At 45.3% G+C, this 21,135-nt stretch overlaps 1 protein-coding gene across 6 annotated transcripts in view; it reads left to right on the forward strand.

Annotated features, from left to right (window-relative positions):
• Window positions 1–21,135, forward strand: part of LOC115169657 (zinc finger protein 521) — a 138,213-nt gene that overhangs the window by 102,164 nt on the left and 14,914 nt on the right. For all 6 annotated transcript variants that reach the window (XM_029725503.1, XM_029725504.1, XM_029725498.1 and 3 more), the window contains 2 exons: window positions 2,968–3,099; window positions 15,935–16,050. In XM_029725503.1, the coding sequence (XP_029581363.1) occupies window positions 2,968–3,099; window positions 15,935–16,050 (248 nt within the window). The remainder of the gene's footprint in view (window positions 1–2,967; window positions 3,100–15,934; window positions 16,051–21,135) is intronic.

Consider the following 21,135-nt stretch of genomic DNA (forward strand, 5'->3'; position numbering starts at 1 on the left):
AGGAGGGGGAGAGAAAGGGGGAGGGAGGGAGAGAGACAGAGAGAGGGAGGGAGGGAGGGAGGGGAGGGAGAGAGAGAGCTGCCAGTCCCCAGTGGCTCTGTGACTATATCCAGAGTCTGCTCCTGTCGGTGCAGAGTGGGCCGGGGTGGGGGCTCTTGAATGCTCCGTGCTGATTGGACAGCCCTGGGGGAGGCCGGGGGAGCGACAGGAAGTGACCTCACACCGATGAGGGAGCTATAGGGGCGCGCTGGCTGACTTCCTCCCCTGACTCTCACTAAGGAACAGGCTGCCAGTGTGATCCAACCCCTGCTCCCCTGCTGCACACAAGCCCGTCCCCCATACACAGCAACATTACAGGGACTGTCAGTGCGGAACAGACTTGTACACTCCACACTTGTCCTGTGTTCTTTTACACACACACTCACTCTTCACGTACACACATACACACTTACACAAATACACACATGCACACTTACACACTTACACGAAAATACACATACACACATGCACACATACACACAGTAGTGAATATTTCTCATACTAACAAGCAAACACGTCTTAGATTCACACACACACACACACACACACACACACACACACACACTCACACTCACACTCACACTCACACTCACACTCACCCACACAAACACGCATGCACCCAAGGTTAGACAGTTGGGCAGGTGCAGAGTTATCTGCATAATGAGGCAGGCCAGGTCTCTGAAGGGACAGGAATGTGCTCCAGGGTCAAACCATGACTGCACCTATGGGCACAGGCATGGAGCACTCTGAATACACACACACACACACACACACAGCCTCATTGAATGGGGATCAAAGTTGGGAGTGATCCAACTCTATCGCTATCTTAAACAGGTGCATAAATGATGCACACACACACACACACACACAGTGTGTCTCATCTTTCGAAAGGGAGGGCAAGATCGCAAGCGACATGATCATCTCCTCTGATTGTAATTTGTACCTATCCATCCATACTGTAAGCCACTGAGCCAGACACACACTGTAAGACAATAGCTCATCCAGACTATGCCAGCTTTAAATGTTTGTTTTGAGGCCTTAGTAGAATTTCCTCATCTGCCTTACAGGGCCAGATGGTTAGGTTATAAGGAGAAGACGGCAGGCCTACAGGAGCATGTGGTGACATACAGCACAAACAGACTCTGTATGTAATACATGAGTAGACTCACCATGTTGCCCTTTTTTCTAGAACAGCCCAGGTCATTGGGTTGTATTTTTCACTCTATACTCTAGTTCAATCTTGAAGTATAGAATAGGCTAGTCACCAAAACAGATGAACAACTTTATTTCTTTGTTACTGTAACACCCTTATGAAGTGTCTCCACCTCTCTTGTAAAGGTTTAAACCAATTTAATTGAACCTGATATTGTAATTTGTTTATTTATGTTATTTTGTAAAGCTTGTTGTAATCGACTGCAGGTTTCAGAAATTAGTAGATTGTTATAATTTTGCCAAATGTTGTTAGTGGAGTGAACCAGCCCATGTTGTTTAATGTGGGCTTTGAGCAGCGAAACAACAATTGACCATAAAAGTACAAATGGGAAAGTCACTGGCAGTGTGTGGGCTGGGGTTTTAAAACACGGGCATCTAGGTGGATCTGGGTTCAATCTGTTCCCGTTCATCGCAGGCCATTGTTGTTTAGCTGAGCGGCGTTGCCAGATCTGTGAGTCAGGTTGCCAGATTTGCCCAAGGCCCATCCGGTAACACTCCGCTTTGATCCTCCAGGGCCTGGTATGGCCACAGCTGGTGGATTGTGTGTTTGCACGTCTGGCACCCTGGACCCATGTTGTGTGCATTGGGCTGTAGAGACTGAAGGATGAGCCCCGGCCCTGTTTGGGCCCCCTGAGGACCCTCCTTCCCATATCCCCCACCCCCCTCTAGTTGGCCCCATGCCTGGACCCATACTTCACGGGACAGGGGAACTTTGACAGAGCGCAGGCCCAACCCCATGGAGAGTGCACAGGGTTTTTATTGACGTGCAGTTCAGGAGATGGGCAGCTCCGCTCCAATTGGCTCTGTCGAAGTCTGAGTCAGCGGATCGTTGTGCAGCAATTGAGCGGTAGGGCAGGTTCAGCATCTGAACCAACGGCAGTTATTTCAGCTATCAACTGCCTCGTCGGTCCAAGGTAATCTAACGTCTGTAGGAAGACGTGTCACACATTCTAATGTGATGGGGGAATGGAGACATGGGCAATATCGCACTTTATGTATTAGTTATAACTAATATAGGATATTTTTATTCTAGGAGAGATGGAGTCAAATTGGAAGTGGCCAAAAACGGATTTTAACAGATTTTTATTCTACTCATCCACAACAATCAGAATAATGTCGTCGATGGTTATGTAGTGGGTTGCCATGGTGATAATGAAGGGACGTATGTAAAGGTTGATATGGTGACATGTCTGTAATGACCACTTATCGAATCTAATTGAATGCTACTCGTATTATTATTCGGTTTTGATTAGGAAATGAGTCTGTTTCCACGCTTGGCTATTCTTACATTTGTCACTTAATCTGTACATGAGCCTATATGCTTCTTCATGTATTGCACTTTCCCTTATCAACCTAGCACTGCACTACACATTCATTTGCCCACACCAAGTCGCCCAGAAATTAATTTGTGTGTAAGCCAATCAAAAAGAGCCAAGCTTGCCATGTTCAAAGTGCAAGACCTCGCCTGTGCAATTAGGCCCCCCACTGGCCGTCCAATTTATGCCTGATGGGTCTAGATCACACATTATATTGCTTCTCGTACGAGCCGTGAAAGACACAGGCAGGAGCCTTTGACACAAATGTGTTGGAGCTAAATGAAATGGGGAAGGAGGAGAAAAGAAAAGGAATAGACTGGATCCCTCTCTGCTGTTGGTGCTCTGATTATTCACTTCTAACTGTCTTATTTGGGGTGTTTTCTTGTTTCTTTCTCCATAGAAGAGGGTCTGAACCATGAGTGTAAGCTCTGCAGTCAGTCATTCGACTCGCCAGCCAAACTCCAATGCCACCTGATCGAGCACAGCTTCGAGGGCATGGGCGGCACCTTCAAGTGTCCTGTCTGCTTCACAGGTGAGTGTGTGTGTGTGTGTGTGTGTGTGTGTGTGTGTGTGTGTGTGTGTGTGTGTGTGTGTGTGTGTGTGTGTGTGTGTGTGTGTGTGTGTGTGTGTGTACGTGCGCATGTGTACATGCATGTGCATGTATGCAAAGCCATGTTTCCATAAAGCTCATAATTTGTTTGAAATGGCAAATGGGTTTCTAAAGGAGTAGGGAAAGGTCAGAGAGGCAGGTCAGCCAAAGCTGAGAGTAGTTTACTTCATGCCACTTTTTATTTACTCAAATTGCCTCCAGACTGACACCTACAGACTGTCATGAGCAGAAACAGAGAGAGAGAGAGAGAGAGAGAGAGAGAGAGAGAGAGTGTGTGTGTGAAGTGAAGGAGGGAGAATGAAGTGCTAATTGTGGATGTCGGTGGTGCTGATAGCTGTAATGATCTCATCTGTCTGTGTGCGAGGAGGTGGAAGGACCATGCAGGACTCCCCCGGAGAGGATAACGCCCTCCTTTAGTATCAACAGGGTTAACTATCTCTATAATGAAATCTGCAAAGTCGTTAACTTGTCTTCCAGCTCCTCGCCACCCTTTCCCCCCCTCTCTCAGCTCCTCGCCACCCTTTCCCCCCCTCTCTCAGCTCCTCGCCACCCTTTCCCCCCTCTCTCAGCTCTTTAGCTGTATTCTTTCTCCCCCCTCTCTCAGCTCTTTAGCTATACTCTTTCCCCCCCTCTCTCAGCTCTTTAGCTATACTCTTTCCCCCCCTCTCTCAGCTCTTTAGCTATACTCTTTCCCCCCCTCTCTCAGCTCTTTAGCTGTACTCTTTCCCCCCTCTCTCAGCTCTTTAGCTATACTCTTTCTCCCCCCTCTCTCAGCTCTTTAGCTATACTCTTTCCCCCCTCTCTCAGCTCTTTAGCTATACTCTTTCCCCCCCTCTCTCAGCTCTTTAGCTGTACTCTTTCTCCCCCCTCTCTCAGCTCTTTAGCTGTACTCTTTCTCCCCCTCTCTCAGCTCTTTAGCTATACTCTTTCCCCCCCTCTCTCAGCTCTTTAGCTATACTCTTTCTCCCCCCTCTCTCAGCTCTTTAGTTACAGTGGCTTGCGAAAGTATTCATCCCCGTTGGCATTTTTCCTATTTTGTTGCCTTACAACCTGGAATTAAAATGTATTTTGGGGGGGGTTTGTATCATTTGATTTACACAACATGCCTACCACTTTGAAGATACAAAATATTTTTTTATTGTGAAACAATCAAGAAATAAGACAAAAAAATGAAATCTTGAGCGTACATAACTATTCACACCCCCAAAGGCAATACTTTGTAGAGACACCTTTTGCAGCAATTACAGCTGCAAGTCTCTTGGGATATGTCGCTATAAGCTTGACACATCTAGACACTGGGATTTTTGCCCATTCTTCAAGGCAAAACGGCTCCAGCTCCTTCAAATTGGATGGGTTCTGCTGGTGTACAGCAATATTTAAGTGATACCACAGATTCTCAATTGGATTGAGGTCTGGGATTTGACTAGGCCATTCCAAGACATTTAAATGTTTCCCCCTTAAACCACTTGAGTGTTGCTTTAGTAGTATGCTTAGGGTCATTGTCCTGCTGGAAGGTAAACCTCCGTCCCAGTCTCAAATCTCTAGAAGACTGATACCGATTTCCCTCAAGAATTTCCCTGTATTTAGCGCCATCCATCATTCCTTCAATTCTGACCAGTTTCCCAGTCCCTGCCGATGAAAAACACCCCCACAGCATGATGCTGCCACCACCATACTTCACTGTGGGGATGGTGTTGTCAGGGTGATGAGAGGTGTTGGGTTTGTACCAGACATAGCGTTTTCCTTGATGGCCAAAAAGCTCAATTTAGTCTCATCTGACCAGAGTTCCTTCTCCATATGTTTGGGGAGTCTCCCACATACCTTTTGGCGAACACCAAATGTGTTTGCTTATTTTAATGAAGCAATGGCTTTTTTCTGGCCACTCTTCCGTAAAGCCCAGCTCTGTGGAGTGTACGTCTTAAAGTGGTCCTATGGACATATACTCCAATCTCCGCTGTGGAGCTTTGCAGCTCCTTCAGGGTTATCTTTGGTCTCTTTGTTGCCTCTCTGATTAATGCCCTCCTTGCCTGGTCTGTGAGTTTTGGTGGGCGGCCCTCTCTTGGCAGGTTTGTAGTGGTCCCATATTCTTTCCATTTTTTAATAATGGATTTAATGGTGCTCCGTGGGATGTTCAAAGTTTCAGATATTTTTTTATACCCCAACCCTGATCTGTACTTCTCCACAACTTTGTCCCTGACCTGTTTGGAGAGCTCCTTGGTCTTCATTGTGCCACTTGCTTGGTGGTGCCCCTTGCTTAGTGGTGTTGCAGACTCTGGGGCCTTTCACAACAGGTGTGTATATATACTGAGATCATGTGACAGATCATGTGACACTTAGATTGCACACAGGTGGACTTACTTCTGAAGGTAATTGGTTGCACCAGATCTTATTTAGGGTATTCATAGCAAAGGGGGTGAATACATATGCACACACCACTTTTAAGTTTTTTATTTTTTATAATTTTTTGAAACAAGTAATTTTTTTCATTTCACTTCACCAATTTGGACTATTTTGTGTATGTCCATTACATGAAATCCAAATAAAAATCCATTTCAATTACAGGTTGTAATGCAACAAAATTGGAAAAAAAACGCCAAAGGGGGGAATACATTTGCAAGGCACTGTGTACTCGTTCTCCCCCCTCTCTCAGTTCTTTAGCTGTATTCTTTTTCCCCCCCTCTCTCAGCTCTTTAGCTGTATTCTTTCTCCCCCTCTCTCAGCTCTTTAGCTGTATTCTTTCCCCCCCTCTCTCAGCTCTTTAGCTGTACTCTTTCTCCCCCCTCTCTCAGCTCTTTAGCTGTACTCTTTCTCCCCCCTCTCTCAGCTCTTTAGCTATACTCTTTCCCCCCCCTCTCTCAGCTCTTTAGCTGTACTCTTTCTCCCCCCTCTCTCAGTTCTTTAGCTGTATTCTTTTTCCCCCCTCTCTCAGCTCTTTAGCTGTATTCTTTCTCCCCCTCTCTCAGCTCTTTAGCTGTATTCTTTCCCCCCCTCTCTCAGCTCTTTAGCTGTACTCTTTCTCCCCCCTCTCTCAGCTCTTTAGCTGTACTCTTTCTCCCCCCTCTCTCAGCTCTTTAGCTATACTCTTTCCCCCCCCTCTCTCAGCTCTTTAGCTGTACTCTTTCTCCCCCCTCTCTCAGCTCTTTAGCTGTACTCTTTCCCCCCCCTCTCTCAGCTCTTTAGCTATACTCTTTCTCCCCCCCACTCAGCTCTTTAGCTGTACTCTTTCACCCCCTCTCTCAGCTCTTTAGCTATACTCTTTCCCCCCCTCTCTCAGCTCTTTAGCTATACTCTTTCTCCCCCCTCTCTCAGCTCTTTAGCTATACTCTTTCTCCCCCCTCTCTCAGCTCTTTAGCTGTACTCTTTCTCCCCCCTCTCTCAGCTCTTTAGCTATACTCTTTCCCCCCCTCTCTCAGCTCTTTAGCTATACTCTTTCTCCCCCCTCTCTCAGCTCTTTAGCTGTACTCTTTCTCCCCCCTCTCTCAGCTCTTTAGCTGTATTCTTTCTCCCCCCTCTCTCAGCTCTTTAGCTATACTCTTTCTCCCCCCTCTCTCAGCTCTTTAGCTGTACTCTTTCTCCCCCCTCTCTCAGCTCTTTAGCTATACTCTTTCCCCCCCCTCTCTCAGCTCTTTAGCTATACTCTTTCTCCCCCCTCTCTCAGCTCTTTAGCTGTACTCTTTCTCCCCCCTCTCTCAGCTCTTTAGCTGTACTCTTTCTCCCCCCTCTCTCAGCTCTTTAGCTGTATTCTTTCCCCCCCCCTCTCTCAGCTCTTTAGCTGTACTCTTTCTCCCCCCTCTCTCAGCTCTTTAGCTGTACTCTTTCTCCCCCCTCTCTCAGCTCTTTAGCTATACTCTTTCTCCCCCTCTCTCAGCTCTTTAGCTGTACTCTTTCTCCCCCCTCTCTCAGCTCTTTAGCTGTACTCTTTCTCCCCCCTCTCTCAGCTCTTTAGCTATACTCTTTCTCCCCCCTCTCTCAGCTCTTTAGCTGTACTCTTTCTCCCCCCTCTCTCAGCTCTTTAGCTGTACTCTTTCTCCCCCCTCTCTCAGCTCTTTAGCTATACTCTTTCTCCCCCCCTCTCTCAGCTCTTTAGCTGTACTCTTTCTCCCCCCTCTCTCAGCTCTTTAGCCTATACTCATTTCCTCCCCACCTCTCTCAGCTCTTTAGCTGTACTCTTTTCTCCCCCCCTCTCTCAGCTCTTTAGCTGGACTCTTTCTCCCCCCTCCTCTCAGCTCTTTAGCTATACTCTTATCCCCCATCTATCAGTCTTTAGCTGTACTCTTCTCCCCCCTCTCATCAGCTCTTTAGCTGTACTCTTCTCCCCTCTCCTCTTAGCTATCTCTTTCTCCCCCCTCTCTCAAGCTCTTTAGCTGTAATCCTTTCTCCTTCTCACCCCCTCTCTCAGCTCTTTAGCTGTACTCTTTCTCCCCCCTCTCTCAGCTCTTTAGCTGTACTCTTTCTCCCCCCTCTCTCAGCTCTTTAGCTGTACTCTTTCTCCCCCTCTCTCAGCTCTTTAGCTGTACTCTTTCATTTCACTATTTTCCATTCCTCGGCTTTTTACTCACTTTACTCATTTTTAGCTTTGTGTTATTAATAATTGTTTCATTACTTTTTTCTTCATGTAATGTTTTGTAAGTCTCATCGTTTTACTGGTTTCATCTTTTCCCTCCTCCTCTCTTCTTCGTTCGGTCTCCAGCTCTTCTCTTGTCCTATCGTCCAGCAGATCCTCACTCAGGGTCCTATCTCTCTCTTTTCCTCAGTCTTCTCCACCCCTCCTCTCATCCCCCTCGTCTCTCATTGCTGTTTGGCCTTATCTCTCTTTTAGCAGGAGCTTATTGATATTTCCCTCTCCCCCTCCTCCTTCCTCCCCCCACCAGGGTCATTCCGTTTAATATACAGAGCATGCTTTCTTCATATGAGCCTTTCTTCACCTGTAGCTTTGACAGACAGGTCGCCCCTTCTCCCTCTGCGTCCATATCGATCCCGGTGGCGGGTGCAGGAGAGGAAGTAAAGCAGAGAGAGAGAGAGAGAGAGTGAGAGAGCACCTTCAGGACAGTGGTGGTAGAGCAGACACACAGAGGTGGGGAACGGGGATAGATGGAGGATGGAAGTGGTAGACCATGGGGAGTATAGAGGGAGAGACTGAAAGGCCTGCTCCTGTTGAGGGAGGGAGGGAGGGAGGGAGGGAGGGAGGGAGGGAGGGAGGGAGGGAGCACACTGGGTTTCTCAGGCATTCTCTGGATAGGGAGAAATGGGTTGGAGGCGGTTTGTCTGTGAGACCCAGTCTGTCCTTGAAAACATTTATCCCACTTAAAAGTCTGTATCTAAATGATCTATTTCCAGTCTACCCGGTGAACCATGTCTATGTGGGAGGGTCCAAGTGACTGTCAGTTGTTCCTCTGAGTTAATTACACTGTAGTCTGGTGGCGGTAGAGAACGGACAGAAGGACAGGCCATACCGGAGCTGGAAGAAAAACAGATAGAAAGAAGAAGAAGAAAACTTTGGGGAAAGCTACAGTGCAGCTCTGCAAATTGCAAGTTGTGAATGTAAGATGAAAGGATGAAGGGAGAGAAGAGAAGGAGAAGAGAGCTGGGGAACGGGAGGAGAGGAGAGGGGTCCATAAGCCCCTGGATGATGAGAGACAGCGAGAGAGAGTGAGGCTGACTCTCCCAGGAAAGCTTTGACAGGTTTCAGAAGTGGGGGAGCCTGCAGCTAGAAGTGTCTGCTCTGCCTGCACCCTTAGGAGCGGCTGCGAGGGGTTGCCAGGGAAAATGTGATTGGGAATATTATGAGGGTTAAGACAAAGAAAACAGAAGAAAGTGTTCAGGATGAATGTGTTTCCCCCCCTTATGTCACAGCAGGTAACTGAAAGTCACAAAACTCCAGGATGTTCTTTGTCTTTTTCTGACAATAGCAAGTTTATGACAAATAGGTGTATTAATTAACTGGTCCTCCATGAACTGCCAGTCTCTTCCGTAACGATTTTAGAATTAGGTTTTTCAAAAAAAATACATATACATATATTAAAAAAGCATCACAAAATGAAGTTAATTACCAACAATAACATAACATCAGTCTCAGAGCACTCACTCCTGTTGCTGCACATTTAAATCTGTATTATCATGAACTCCTGGGTGTGAAATGAAAAGAGAAGTAAATAGAACAGATAAATACATAAAAGAAAAAGATAAAAAGCAGGATCAACTTTTCCCCTATAGAAACAGCTTAGCATTGGTGTTGTATGTGTAGAAAGGGAGAGAGAGATAGCCTGCAGAGAGCATCATCCACCCTGCCAAAATAAAGATGAGCTGGGGCCTGTGCTGGGGCCTGTAGTAAAGGAGACGTCTGCCATGGCGGAGGCCCCTGAGATCTAATCAGAGTGCTTAATATCCCCCACAGCCAGGAGACCTTGGCCCCTCCGCCCCGCCGCCCAGCCCAGACTGGCCCCAGCCCTGCTCAGCCTCATTCACTCAGTCGGCCTCCACTCACACAGCCAGAAAAGACCACAAAGTTGGATTCCTCGTATTCACGCGCTCTCTCTCTTTCTCTCTCTCTCTCTCGTACACACTTGTTTTTTCACTCGCTCTCCCTGTCTTTCACTGTCTCTATCATTCACTCTCTCTTTCTTGCTCTCTCCGTCTCTCTCTCTCTCTTTCTCTCGACAGACACTCTGCCTGCAATGCTTTCAGCTTTCATTGTACACTTATGCATGATGCCGGTGAATGAATGCTGAGTTATGCATTGATGCCCTAGCTGTGCCAAGCTGATGCAACTTGTGTCTTGTTCAGGGCCGCCGGAAAACGTGTGGCGAGGCGGCATTGCCACATCACTTTTCAATCAGGTGTGGCAGCGCCATACCACTTTTGATTTAGTTTAATAAAATATATTGAGTGTTAAAAGAGGGCAAAGTGATGTTTATTAGACCGATTTGCCTCATGATTTGTCAACTTGTGCCCAATTTCTCTGTCATTCACATCGAAGTGGCTTTTTGCGTGTGTTGACCAATCAGATTCACGGAAATCGCAGGTCGCGTGGGCCGGGCACCACACACAAAGCTCAAGGCGTGCTCTCCACAGTATTTATTTAGCATGAAAACACATCACTCCCGACAGACAAACTCTCACGTAAGTGTAGCAGCCATTACACCTAAACATTAGCGATCTTGCATGCTGTATTTAAAGAAAATTAAAATGATTTTACCTTTATTTAACTAGGCAATTCAGTTAAGAACAAATTCTTATTTTCAATGATAGCCTAGGAACAGTGGGTTAACTGCCTCGTTCAGGAGCAGAACAACAGATTTGGACCTTGTCAGCTCAGGGATTTGAACTTGGAACCTTTCAGTTACTAGCCCAACACTCTAACCACTAGGCTACGCTGCCACCACATTGTATGGAAACTATAGTATTTTTCAGTCTAATCAACTGTAGGCTACTAACGACAGCAGCTGCATAGGCGGGTTGGTTGTGCGCAATTATGGGGCAAAACAGATTGGGTTGGCTTAGATTACTGACAACGTTTAAACTATATTTTTCTCCAATGTTTATTGATAACATAAATACATTTGCAAAATGAGCACTTGTTGTCTCTCGAATACGTAATTAGAGTTGTTGGCTAGCTAACTAGCAATTCTTTTTGCCATATTAGCATTGACATGAAATCACAAACACCTCAAAACAAACTTTAGCTGACTAGGCTACCTAGACATTTTCTATCCAACTGGAAATGAATCAATAAACACAATAGCTGACAGACTGAGTTCATGTTTTATCAAGCCTACAGTTGCGTAGGGCAGGAGGAGTACACCGTGCAAACCTGCAAAAAGCTAACTCAGCCCTGTGAGTTTTATTGTCCAATCATGTTGCTTTCTCTATGTCTGTGTATAGGAAACCTCCCTAGACTTCCTTTAAAAATATAATTCATATTAACAAGTACAAGGTTGCTGCAGCTTGACAGGGTTTTCATCCTTCCCAAGGCCAGGAGTTTTTCCAGGAGTTTTTTAAAACCATGTCACCTGATTAGAAAAACTCTGGTCCCATCATACCCCATATTCAACCTTATTACAACAGATGAATCATGTCATACCGTATAAGGTCCGGGGTTTTACCTGGTTAGGTTACCAGATCAGGAAAAACTACGGGCCCTGACATGTTTTGTTTGGCCACACCACTCTGGGAACTGTGGTGACACCTCTGGTCTTGTTTGTAGTGGAATCAAAAGACATGTAACCATTGTGACATGAGGAGTAGGAGCTCACCTGACAACTCCTTGGTGTGCTGTACTGTACTCTAGGTACATTGCCTTCAGAAAGTATTCATGCCCCTTGACTTATTCCACATTTTGTTATGTTACAGCCTGAATTCAAAATGGATTGAATAGATTTTTATTCTCACCTATCTACATACAACATCCCAGTGTAGATTTGGCCTTGTGTTTTAGGTTATTGTCCTGCTGTAAGGTGAATTATCTCCCAGTGTCTGGTGGAAAGCAGACGGAACCAGGCTTTCCTCTAGGATTTTACCTGTGCTTATTCCGTTTCTTTTTTATCCTGTCCTTAACGATTACAAGCATACCCATAATATAATGCAGCCACCACAATGCTTGAAAATATGGAGAGTGGTACTCAGTAATGTGTTGAATTTTTTGCCACAAACATAACCCTTTCTATTCAGGGCAAAAAGTTCATTGCTTATTTTTTTCAGTATTACTTTAGTGCCTTGTTGCAGACAGGATGCATGTTTTAGAATATTTTTTTTCTGTACAGGCTTCCTTCTTTTCACTCTGTCAATTAGATTTGTATTGTGGCGTAACCACAATGTTGTTGATCCATCTTCAGTTTTCTCCTATCACAGCATTAAACTCTGTACTGTTTTAAAGTCACCATTGGCCTCATGGTGAAATCCCTGAGCATTTTCCTTCCTCTCCGGCACTGAGGAAGGACACCTGTATCTGTGTAGTGACTGGGTGTATTGATACACCATCCAAGGTGTAGTTAATAACTTCAACATGCTCAAAGGGATATTCAATGTCTGCGATTAAGTGTTTTACCATCTACCAATGGCTGCCCTTCTTTGCGAGGCATTGGAAAACGTCCCTGGTCTTTGTGGTTGAATCTGTGTTTGAAATTCACTGCTCGACTGAGGGACCTTACAGATAATTGTACGTGTGGGGTACAGAGATGAGGTAGTCATTCAAAAATAATGTTAAACACTATTATTGCACACAGAGTGAGTCCATGCTACTTATTATGTGACTTGTTAAGCACATTTTTACTCCTGAACTTATTTGGACTTGCCATAACAAAGAGGTTGAATACTTATTGACTCAAGACATTTCACCTTTCCATTTTGTATTAATTTGTAAAAATTTCAAAATACTTTATTCCACTTTGACATTATGGCTATAGTGTGTAGGCCAGTGACCAAAAAAATATATATTTAATACATTTTAAATTCAGGCTGTAACACAACAAAATGTAGAAAAAGTCAAGGGGTGTGAATACTTTTTAAAGGCACTGTAGATGTACTGTAGGATTTGCAACCCATCCTCCAGATGAAAACGTCTCCAGGGCACAACGATTGCAGGCGAGAGAAAACATGCTGTCTTGTTTTGCTGTAGTGATTTCTCTACCTCTCAGTCCAAGACAAAATGACAGCACACTGTTGTTGGTTTGACATGTTTCTATGCAGAGCAAACAGACAAAACAACACTATATATACCAAAGTATGTCGACAACCCTTCAAATTAGTGGCTTCAGCTATTTCAGTAACACCTGTTGTTGACAGGTGCATAAAATCGAGCACACAGCCATGCAATCTCCATAAACAACATTGGCAGTAGAATGGCCTTACTGAAGAGCTCAGTGACTTTCAACGTGGCACCGTCAGAGGATGCCACCTTTCCAACAAGTCAGTTTGTCAAATTTCGCCCCCTGCTAGAGCTGCCCCGGTCAACTGTAAGTGATGTTATTGTGAAGTTGAAACGTCTAGGAGCAAGAACGGCTCAGCCGCGAAGTGGTAGGTCACACAACTCACATAATGAGACCGCCGAGTGCTGAAGCGCGTAGCGTGTAAAAATGTATGTCCTCGTTTGCAACACTCACTACTGAATTCCAAACTGCCTCTGGAAGCATGTCAGCACAAGAACTGTTCATCGGGAGCTTCATAAAATGGGTTTCCATGGCTGAGCAGCCACACACAAGCCTAAGATCACCATGCACAATGCCAAGCGTCGACTGGAGTGGTGTAAAGCTCACCGCCATTGGAATCGGGAGCAGTGAAAATGCGTTCTCTGGAGTGATGAATCACACTTCATCATCTGGCAGTTCGATGGACAAATCTGGGTTTGGCAGATGCCAGGAGAACGCTACCTGACCGAATGCATAGTGCCAACTGTAAAGTTTGGTTGAGAAGGAGTAATGGTCTTGGGCTGATTTTTATGGTTCGGGCTATACCAATTAGTTCCGGTGAAGGGAAATCTTAACGCTACAGCATACAATGACATTCTAGGTGATTCTGTGCTTCCAACTTTGTGGCAACAATTTAGGGAAAGCCCTTTCCTGTTTCAGCATGGCAATGCCCCTGTGCACAAAGTGAGGTCCATGCAGAAATTGTTTGTCAAGATCGGTGTGGAAGAACTTGACTGGCATGCACAGAGCCCTGACCTCAGCTCCATCCAACACCTTTGGGATGAATTGGAACGCTGACTGCGAGCCAGGCCTAATCGCCCAACATCAGTGCCCGACCTCACTAATGCTCTTGTGGCTGAATGGAAGCAATTCCCCACAGCAATGTTCCCACATCTTGTGGAAAGCCTTCGCAGAAGAGTGGAGGATGTTATAGCATTAAAGCAGCAGAGGGGGGACCAACTCCATATGAATGCCCATGATTTGGGAATGAGATGTTCGACGAGCAGATGTCCACATAGTGTATGTCTGCTTGCCTACTTTCTTTTTCCTAAAATATGTGAAAAACACAAACAAAGGCGCAATCATTGTAGCCTCTAAGCACGAAGCAGTTATATATTTCCAGCTTTGGATGGCCTTGTGTTGTACTTAACCTTGGGATGAAACAAAGCTGTTGTGAATAGAACATCCAGCTAGAACACTCTGATCATTTCTTTTCAGAAGTGGGCTATAACCCATAATCATAGCCATAGCGTTGTTTGTTTGTTCATTAGTGTGAGTATGTTCATTTCCGTGTTCAACACTGTGTTTAGTTTAGTCGTGTTCCACGGGCAGCTGTCACTGCGATATTAGTAGTCTGTGAGTGTCTGTCACTCTGGATGCGAAACGCTAGCTGCTGATATAAACTTTTATTTCTCAGGTCAGGAGCGTACGTGGCGGCCATCTGGGCGGCCGTCTGCCGTAGCTAAGCGAACCTCGGGCATATACAGCTCAATAATTAATATCAGCTCTCCCAGTTGATTTTGGGACATGTTGATGTTGCCGAGCTCCCCGTGCGCTGCAGTAGCGCTCCCATCAGAGGCGATAGAGCTGCAGCAACCCCAAAGTGCTCTCGTATAGACACCTCACCTTTAGCGGCTGCTTTTCACTCCCCTCCCTGCGGCTCTCAGCCCAGGCGGCGCATGCATTAATAGAAAAGTTATTTTGCCTCTTTAAGAAATTCAAATGAAGCCCAGCCCCACATGGTCACTTTTCGGGAGTGTCCAGACCTCAGAGAGTAGACAGCCGTAACATACGTCCTTATAGCACAGACTTCTGGGATAACAAACGGCATGTTTGAAGTGCTCTTCGGTGAAAACAGAGATAGAGAGACATACACACACACACCCGCTCGCACACTGAGATAGAGAGACATGCCCACATGCACGTCTCCCTAGTATACTGTGCCAACGTGGACTATCTATGGCTTAATAAAAGCACAAATGCATAGTATAGATTTATATTTTGTAAGTGCGCGTGTGTGCGTGTGTGTGTGTGTTTATATCATAGCGACTGTAGTCTGAGTGTGCATAAATAAATAGTGCCTCCGCATGAATATTTATATTGTCAATATCATTAGCGATGTAGCGTAATGGAGGCCATGTTTTGCACTTGAAGCCATGCCAATTTCTTCTGTGGTTGTTTATTTTCTGGCTTGTTGTCCCAACAAGTAGTTCTAAATAAAGATCCTCATTATTCTCATAACATTATGCACTCATTCCCTGTACCATAGTAGGACGGCCGGGTATGACCGCTGTTAAAACCCCCAATTTATGTGTCAGATATCAAAGTTGCCTTTTTTTGTTGTCTTAATTACTGACATCATAATCATGTCTTTTTATTGTCAGTACAACACATTCATTTGCCCGTATTTAGCATCTATTGTCGTTGCCCTTAACCAATATATGTCGGCTGTATAGCAATTACTTTCTCTTCTTTGTTTCTATGTTTCTTATTTAGCCTATATCATTGTGGATTATTCTGCATTTACCCTTATATTCTGATAGCTCCATTTAATCCAAGCAAAATGTCTGATATTTTACTCAAAGAAGATACTCTCTTCTCTCTCTCTCTTCTCTCTCTCTCTCTCTCTCTCTCTCTCTCTCTCTCTCTCTTCTCTCTCTCTCTTCTCTCTCTCTCTCTCTCTCTCTCTCTCTCTCTCTCTCTCTCTCTCTCTCTCTCTCTCTCTCTCTCTCTCTCTCTCTCTCTCTCTCTCTCTCTCTCTCTTCTCTCTCTCTCTCTCTCTCTCTCTCTCTTCTCTCTCTCTCTCTCTCTCTTCTCTCTCTTCTCTCTCTTCTCTCTCTTCTCTATCTCTGTAGTATTTGTCCAGGCCAGTAAGCTCCAGCAGCACATCTTCTCAGCCCATGGCCAGGAGGACAAGATATACGACTGCTCCCAGTGCCCACAGAAGTTCTTCTTCCAGACAGAGCTACAGGTGAGCCCAAACACAGGCCAGGTAGCGGTCACCACCACCATCAAGCACACACATAAACCTATACACACACTCGTGTGCGTGTACGCATGAGCACGCAAACGCCCACGCAGGCACACACATATTTCATTTCGCCTACTCTCTGTCCCGGTTGGGATGGGAGACTCCGACGGAATTAGTCCTGTTGGTTTCCAAGCTAATTTGTGATCAACCGATACACAATGATTTGATTTGCTTATTAGACCTAAAATATCTGGAATTAGAAGGATTAGGGGAATGTGCTTTTTGGGGAGTAATTACTATACTGTATAGAGGCCGAAACACAGTTCAGTCAATAATATGCCTCCATTTCCCAGCCTCGTAATCACAGAGGAGACACTCATGGCTAAATATGATCTGTGTCCGTAGGGATACCATATCTGCCCTTCAACAAAGTTAGAATTTGGACTCTTATGAACTCTCAACGTTGTAGAGATAATCCATTTTCGAGCAATCTCTTCCCACTGTCCTCAGAGTACTTGAACAAAACTAAAAGGCCTTATTTTATTTCAGTCTTCATCTGTTGTTTTCAACCAGCTCAATCGTCTTTTGGGGAATTGTGCCCTGGCAGGACATGCCATGTCTTTCCTCGTTTCTTGTACAAATCCCTTGTATCTGAAACATTGTGTGTTGGCGCCTCATAGTTGAGCACTGAGTACCCTAAAATATACAAATATAGCCGTCTGAGTAGAGCAAATTTAAAAAAGCACCTTGTGAAACCCACTAGCACCAAACACCAGTCTACTGACCACGAGCCCCAGCCACCACAGACACGGTCGGATTAGTGGTGCTAGCTAAGTATTAGCATCAAGCCAGCTGATGTAAGGGTGCATCCTGGGCTTTAGCTTAGCGTTGACCAGACAGGAGATGTTAATGTTGAGATTTAGCCAGTAAACACAGAGCCATGGTGTGCCAGGAGGAAGGTGAATGTGATCATTATCTATCAGACAGTTCAGTCTACAGAACAGACAGCCATGAATAAAACAAGTATTGAGGCATCACCTTCCAACATACAGGTTCGTCATGGAAGACAAGGTTATTAGTAACTAACAAGTCTTGTGTTTTCTAACAAACTCCTAGCTAGCGTTGAGTCCTCTCTCTTAACACAACATGTCAAACACAGCATCTTATTTTATCCAATTTCATCTGTCATTGGAACTAATGTTTTGAGTGTTTTCGCTATAGCCAGGGTTGTTACAAGTACCTGTAAACAATCTCAAATAACCTGGGGATGTTTTTCCAACTTTTTACTCTGACATTTTTTGGGCATGAAGTGATCCTCCAGCTCCCGGAGGTGTTGTTTCGTGCTTATATTGTTTAACACCCTTTGTGAAGAGACGGAGAGCGAACATGAAAGACATATGGCACTTTGTTGTGGAGCAGAGGGTTGTGAAAAGGAGAGCATGGATTGTGCTTAGGGATAAGACGATCATCATATTCCACCTGTACCGTGGCATGCTCTAGAAGCAACCCCCAATGGCTGCATACACACACACCGAAAGACACATGTGCACACATACACACACAAAACAGAGACGCACACACACACCTACACCTACACACAAAGACGCACACACACACACACCTACAACTACACACAAAGGCTTATCCCACTTAAGCATGCATTCATTACGACATTTACATAAATCCACATCATTACAGACACACAAGAAGTTGATTAACACCAAAACCATCCTCTAACTCCCCCTGGAGTTCCTTTTTTTTAGAAGAAGAAATGAAGAAATGTATTTTCAAAGGAAGGACATTTTTCTTTGTAGACCTAGAATTTGTGTTGTACAACGTGGACAATACTTCCGATTAAGATACATCTTCTGAGTGTTCTGGAATATAGATGTCTCTTTTCTACTGCGTCCATACTGCAACATATGAGATATTGTCCAGGTTTATGTACTGCGTACGAGTTGTTGTTTGTTGCGGGTTGTTGTTTTTGCCGACTATATCACTGCTCAAAAATGTCTCCCTGACATGGTGAAGTAATTTGTCAATCTCTCTCTAGTGGAGCTGTCATCCAGCGGTGAGGAGATAGATGTTGCTCCTCTCTTTGCCTCTCTGCCTGGTCTGCCTGGAGTTTTGAGTTACTCTTTCCTCCTACACCCTGACACTCTGGCCCACACTCTGGCTACCTCGGCTCCTCATCTCTCACAGTAGTCTGAAGAGGTCAGGAGGTTAGTGCAGGCAGGGAGAGAGAGGAGAGGGAGAGCTGCCTGCCACGGTAGGCAAGTACAGGGAAGCAGCAATGATATTTTATTAATTTGCCGCTGAGATTCCCCGAAACAGACCAAAGGCTGTGACAGGTATTCAACACTACCCCCCCTCTCCCGCACCGCCTCCCCCCCTCTCCCCCGCCATCCACCCATCCTCCCCCATCGCCTCCCCCTGTGAACTCTACCCTGCGAGGGGCGAGCCAATTTTTGCCGGCCTGTCGAGATGGATGATGGGAGAGCATCCGTCTAATCAGCCCTCCCAGGAACCCCCGCCCGGCTGCCTCCCTCGGACCAGACAGATTGACTGACTCCTGGGCCTCGGTGCCCCAGAAACCACAGTCCAGAAGAAACTCTGCTCTCTCTCCCTTTCTCGCTGTCTTTCTCGCTCACTCTCTCTCTTTCCCTCTTTCTCTCTCTTTCTCTTTCCCTCTCTCTCTCTTTCTCTAGCCGAGCATTGAGACACATAGACCACCCCTTTGAGATATTTCATGAGGTGTTGATGGGGAAGGCCGATGGGGAAGGCCGATGGTTCAGTGTTGGTGCTAACAGGGCTAGCTGTGGTGTGGTTTATCCGCTTTCTTACTCTCTCTCTCTCTCTGACCACTCAACCTCCCACTACCCCCTACTGACCACCCCTACGGCCCACCCCCCACACAGTTATAAGAGTAGGAAACACATCCTCTTCTAGCCTCTCCTCTCCTCCAATCTACTGTACTCTAACACCCTCCCATACTCAGGTTGTCTCTACCCCTTACCCTGGTTTGGACAAGCCAGGGGTTTGTGGGTACTTAGGAGTGGCCATGCTGAAATACAACACCGAACTTAAAAGTACACTTCTTCCTTCTGTTTCCTTGGCATTAGCTTCAGTGGATGTGTCTCTCTCTCTGCCTTGTTACATAAGGAACTGAGCCATGGACAATGCTCTGCTACTCTACTGGATTAATGAGGCAGATCTATTAACTGATGGTAGCAGCAGTGAATTAGCCACAGCTTAAATTGGACATTTCTATGAGTGGAAGTTCATTTGTTGAAGAAGCACATAAGTCCGGCAGCTCATCATTGGCCTGCTTGTGTTGCGATACTCATCATTGGCCTGCTTGTGTTGCGATACCAGCGCAAGTGCACATGCGTGGGATATATCTTCCCTCTCTACGGCGATGAACCCTAGTGCTCCTAAGCCTCCAAAGACAAGACAATGATATTCAAGTTACACAACAGTGAAGATTGCATTTTTTTTTCTGGGATGAGATTTCCCTCCCGTTCCACTTAGCCGGGGCTCTTTTTTACCCTTCACTTTCATTATCATTCCTTGGAAGTGAGCGGCGTGAGATTGTAAGTCCTGCTCCAGTTGATAGAGGAGGACAGTGAGTGGGTAGTCAGTGGGTATACTAGGTCTTCTCTCCCTTTGCTTAGATACCCGCAGGACACGCACCTTAATTGGAGGGTCTTTTAAAAGATTCCTTCAAAGACGACTCCGCTCGGTCCAAAGCTCCAGCTCTTTAATGAGTGCTAGAAGTGACAAGAGCATGTCTGTATCATGTTGTACTTCCTCTCCTCACAAATGAGTTTCTCCTTCTTTCTCTGTGTGTGACGGCCGTTTTTGCCAAACGGTGGCCGATTTTTGTGTTTTAATTAAGGAAATTCATCATTTTTGGGAAAAAAAAAAAAAAAAAAATGAAAAGATATGATATCTTGAAAATAAAGCAGAATAATCACTGTATTGTATCACTGTATTGCTGATGATAGTATTGCATTAGCATGTATAATAGCATAGCATGTGTAATAGCATAGCCCACTCTGTTAACAATATTAGAGTGATTTCTCAACGTCTGCGAGAGCAAAAAAACTGACAGTCATCACACTAAATATTATTTAGTGTGAAGTTTGTCAGTGTTTTTTGGAGGGGCTCTCGCAGACTTTGAGAAACCGAAACGAGGCAAAGCATCATTCTGACATGGCGAATTGGGACTACAATTCCCATGGAGATTGATTTTAGAATTTACAATTTGGATTATGTCCCCACCTTTAGTGCACCATATCCCTGAGGCTGATCTAAATTTTGTTTAGCCCTCAGTGGCTTGCTAACACCTAGCTTTCTGAGAATACACCACCTTCATCTGCCAAGTGTGACAGCTTCACATGCGTTTGAACTTCTCTTTGTATCTTTTTAAATGACATGCTGTTCTTCTCTTCATCCACCCATGTGCTCACAGTGCTGTCACCATTTCAAAAAAGTTGAAATGAATAAAAGGGCACAACTGTGTGTTTGTGAAGCGCCATCATTAATATTTAAGCTTATTTATAATGATGTACAAACATGCTGTACAAACAGTCATCAGCGCTGTAAAAGGGGACGTAAACATTGTGAGATGAATGGCGACGACGTAACACAGTCGTGGCGTTCTACTTTCCTACTGTAGGTGGATCAGAATTAGACAGCATGACAAACCTAATGATCCTAAGAGGATTTTCTCTCTGCAGTGTGTGAGTGTGTGTGCGTGAGACGTGTGTATGAGTGTGTGTGCGCGCGTGCGTGCGTGCGTGTGTGTGTACAGTATGGGTCTTTGTTTCTTCCTCTCCCATGGTGGGTCTGATGTGTGCATGCAAACACAGTGTCTGGAGGGAGACATGACAAAAACTCCCAGAAGCCTTTGAGGCATTCTTTTCACTTCTTCTTCCTCCTCCGCTTGCTGTACTACTGGGAGAAGTTAAATCCAAACAAAGAGAGGGAAGGATGCTCTGTGTTGAAATCCATCACCCAGAGTGGATCTGTTCCCTAACCGCTTCTGTTATACTTTTTATTTGACTTTCTGCAACTTTGATA

This window comes from Salmo trutta, chromosome 31, assembly GCF_901001165.1.
Source record: "Salmo trutta chromosome 31, fSalTru1.1, whole genome shotgun sequence".
NCBI lineage: Eukaryota > Metazoa > Chordata > Actinopteri > Salmoniformes > Salmonidae > Salmo > Salmo trutta.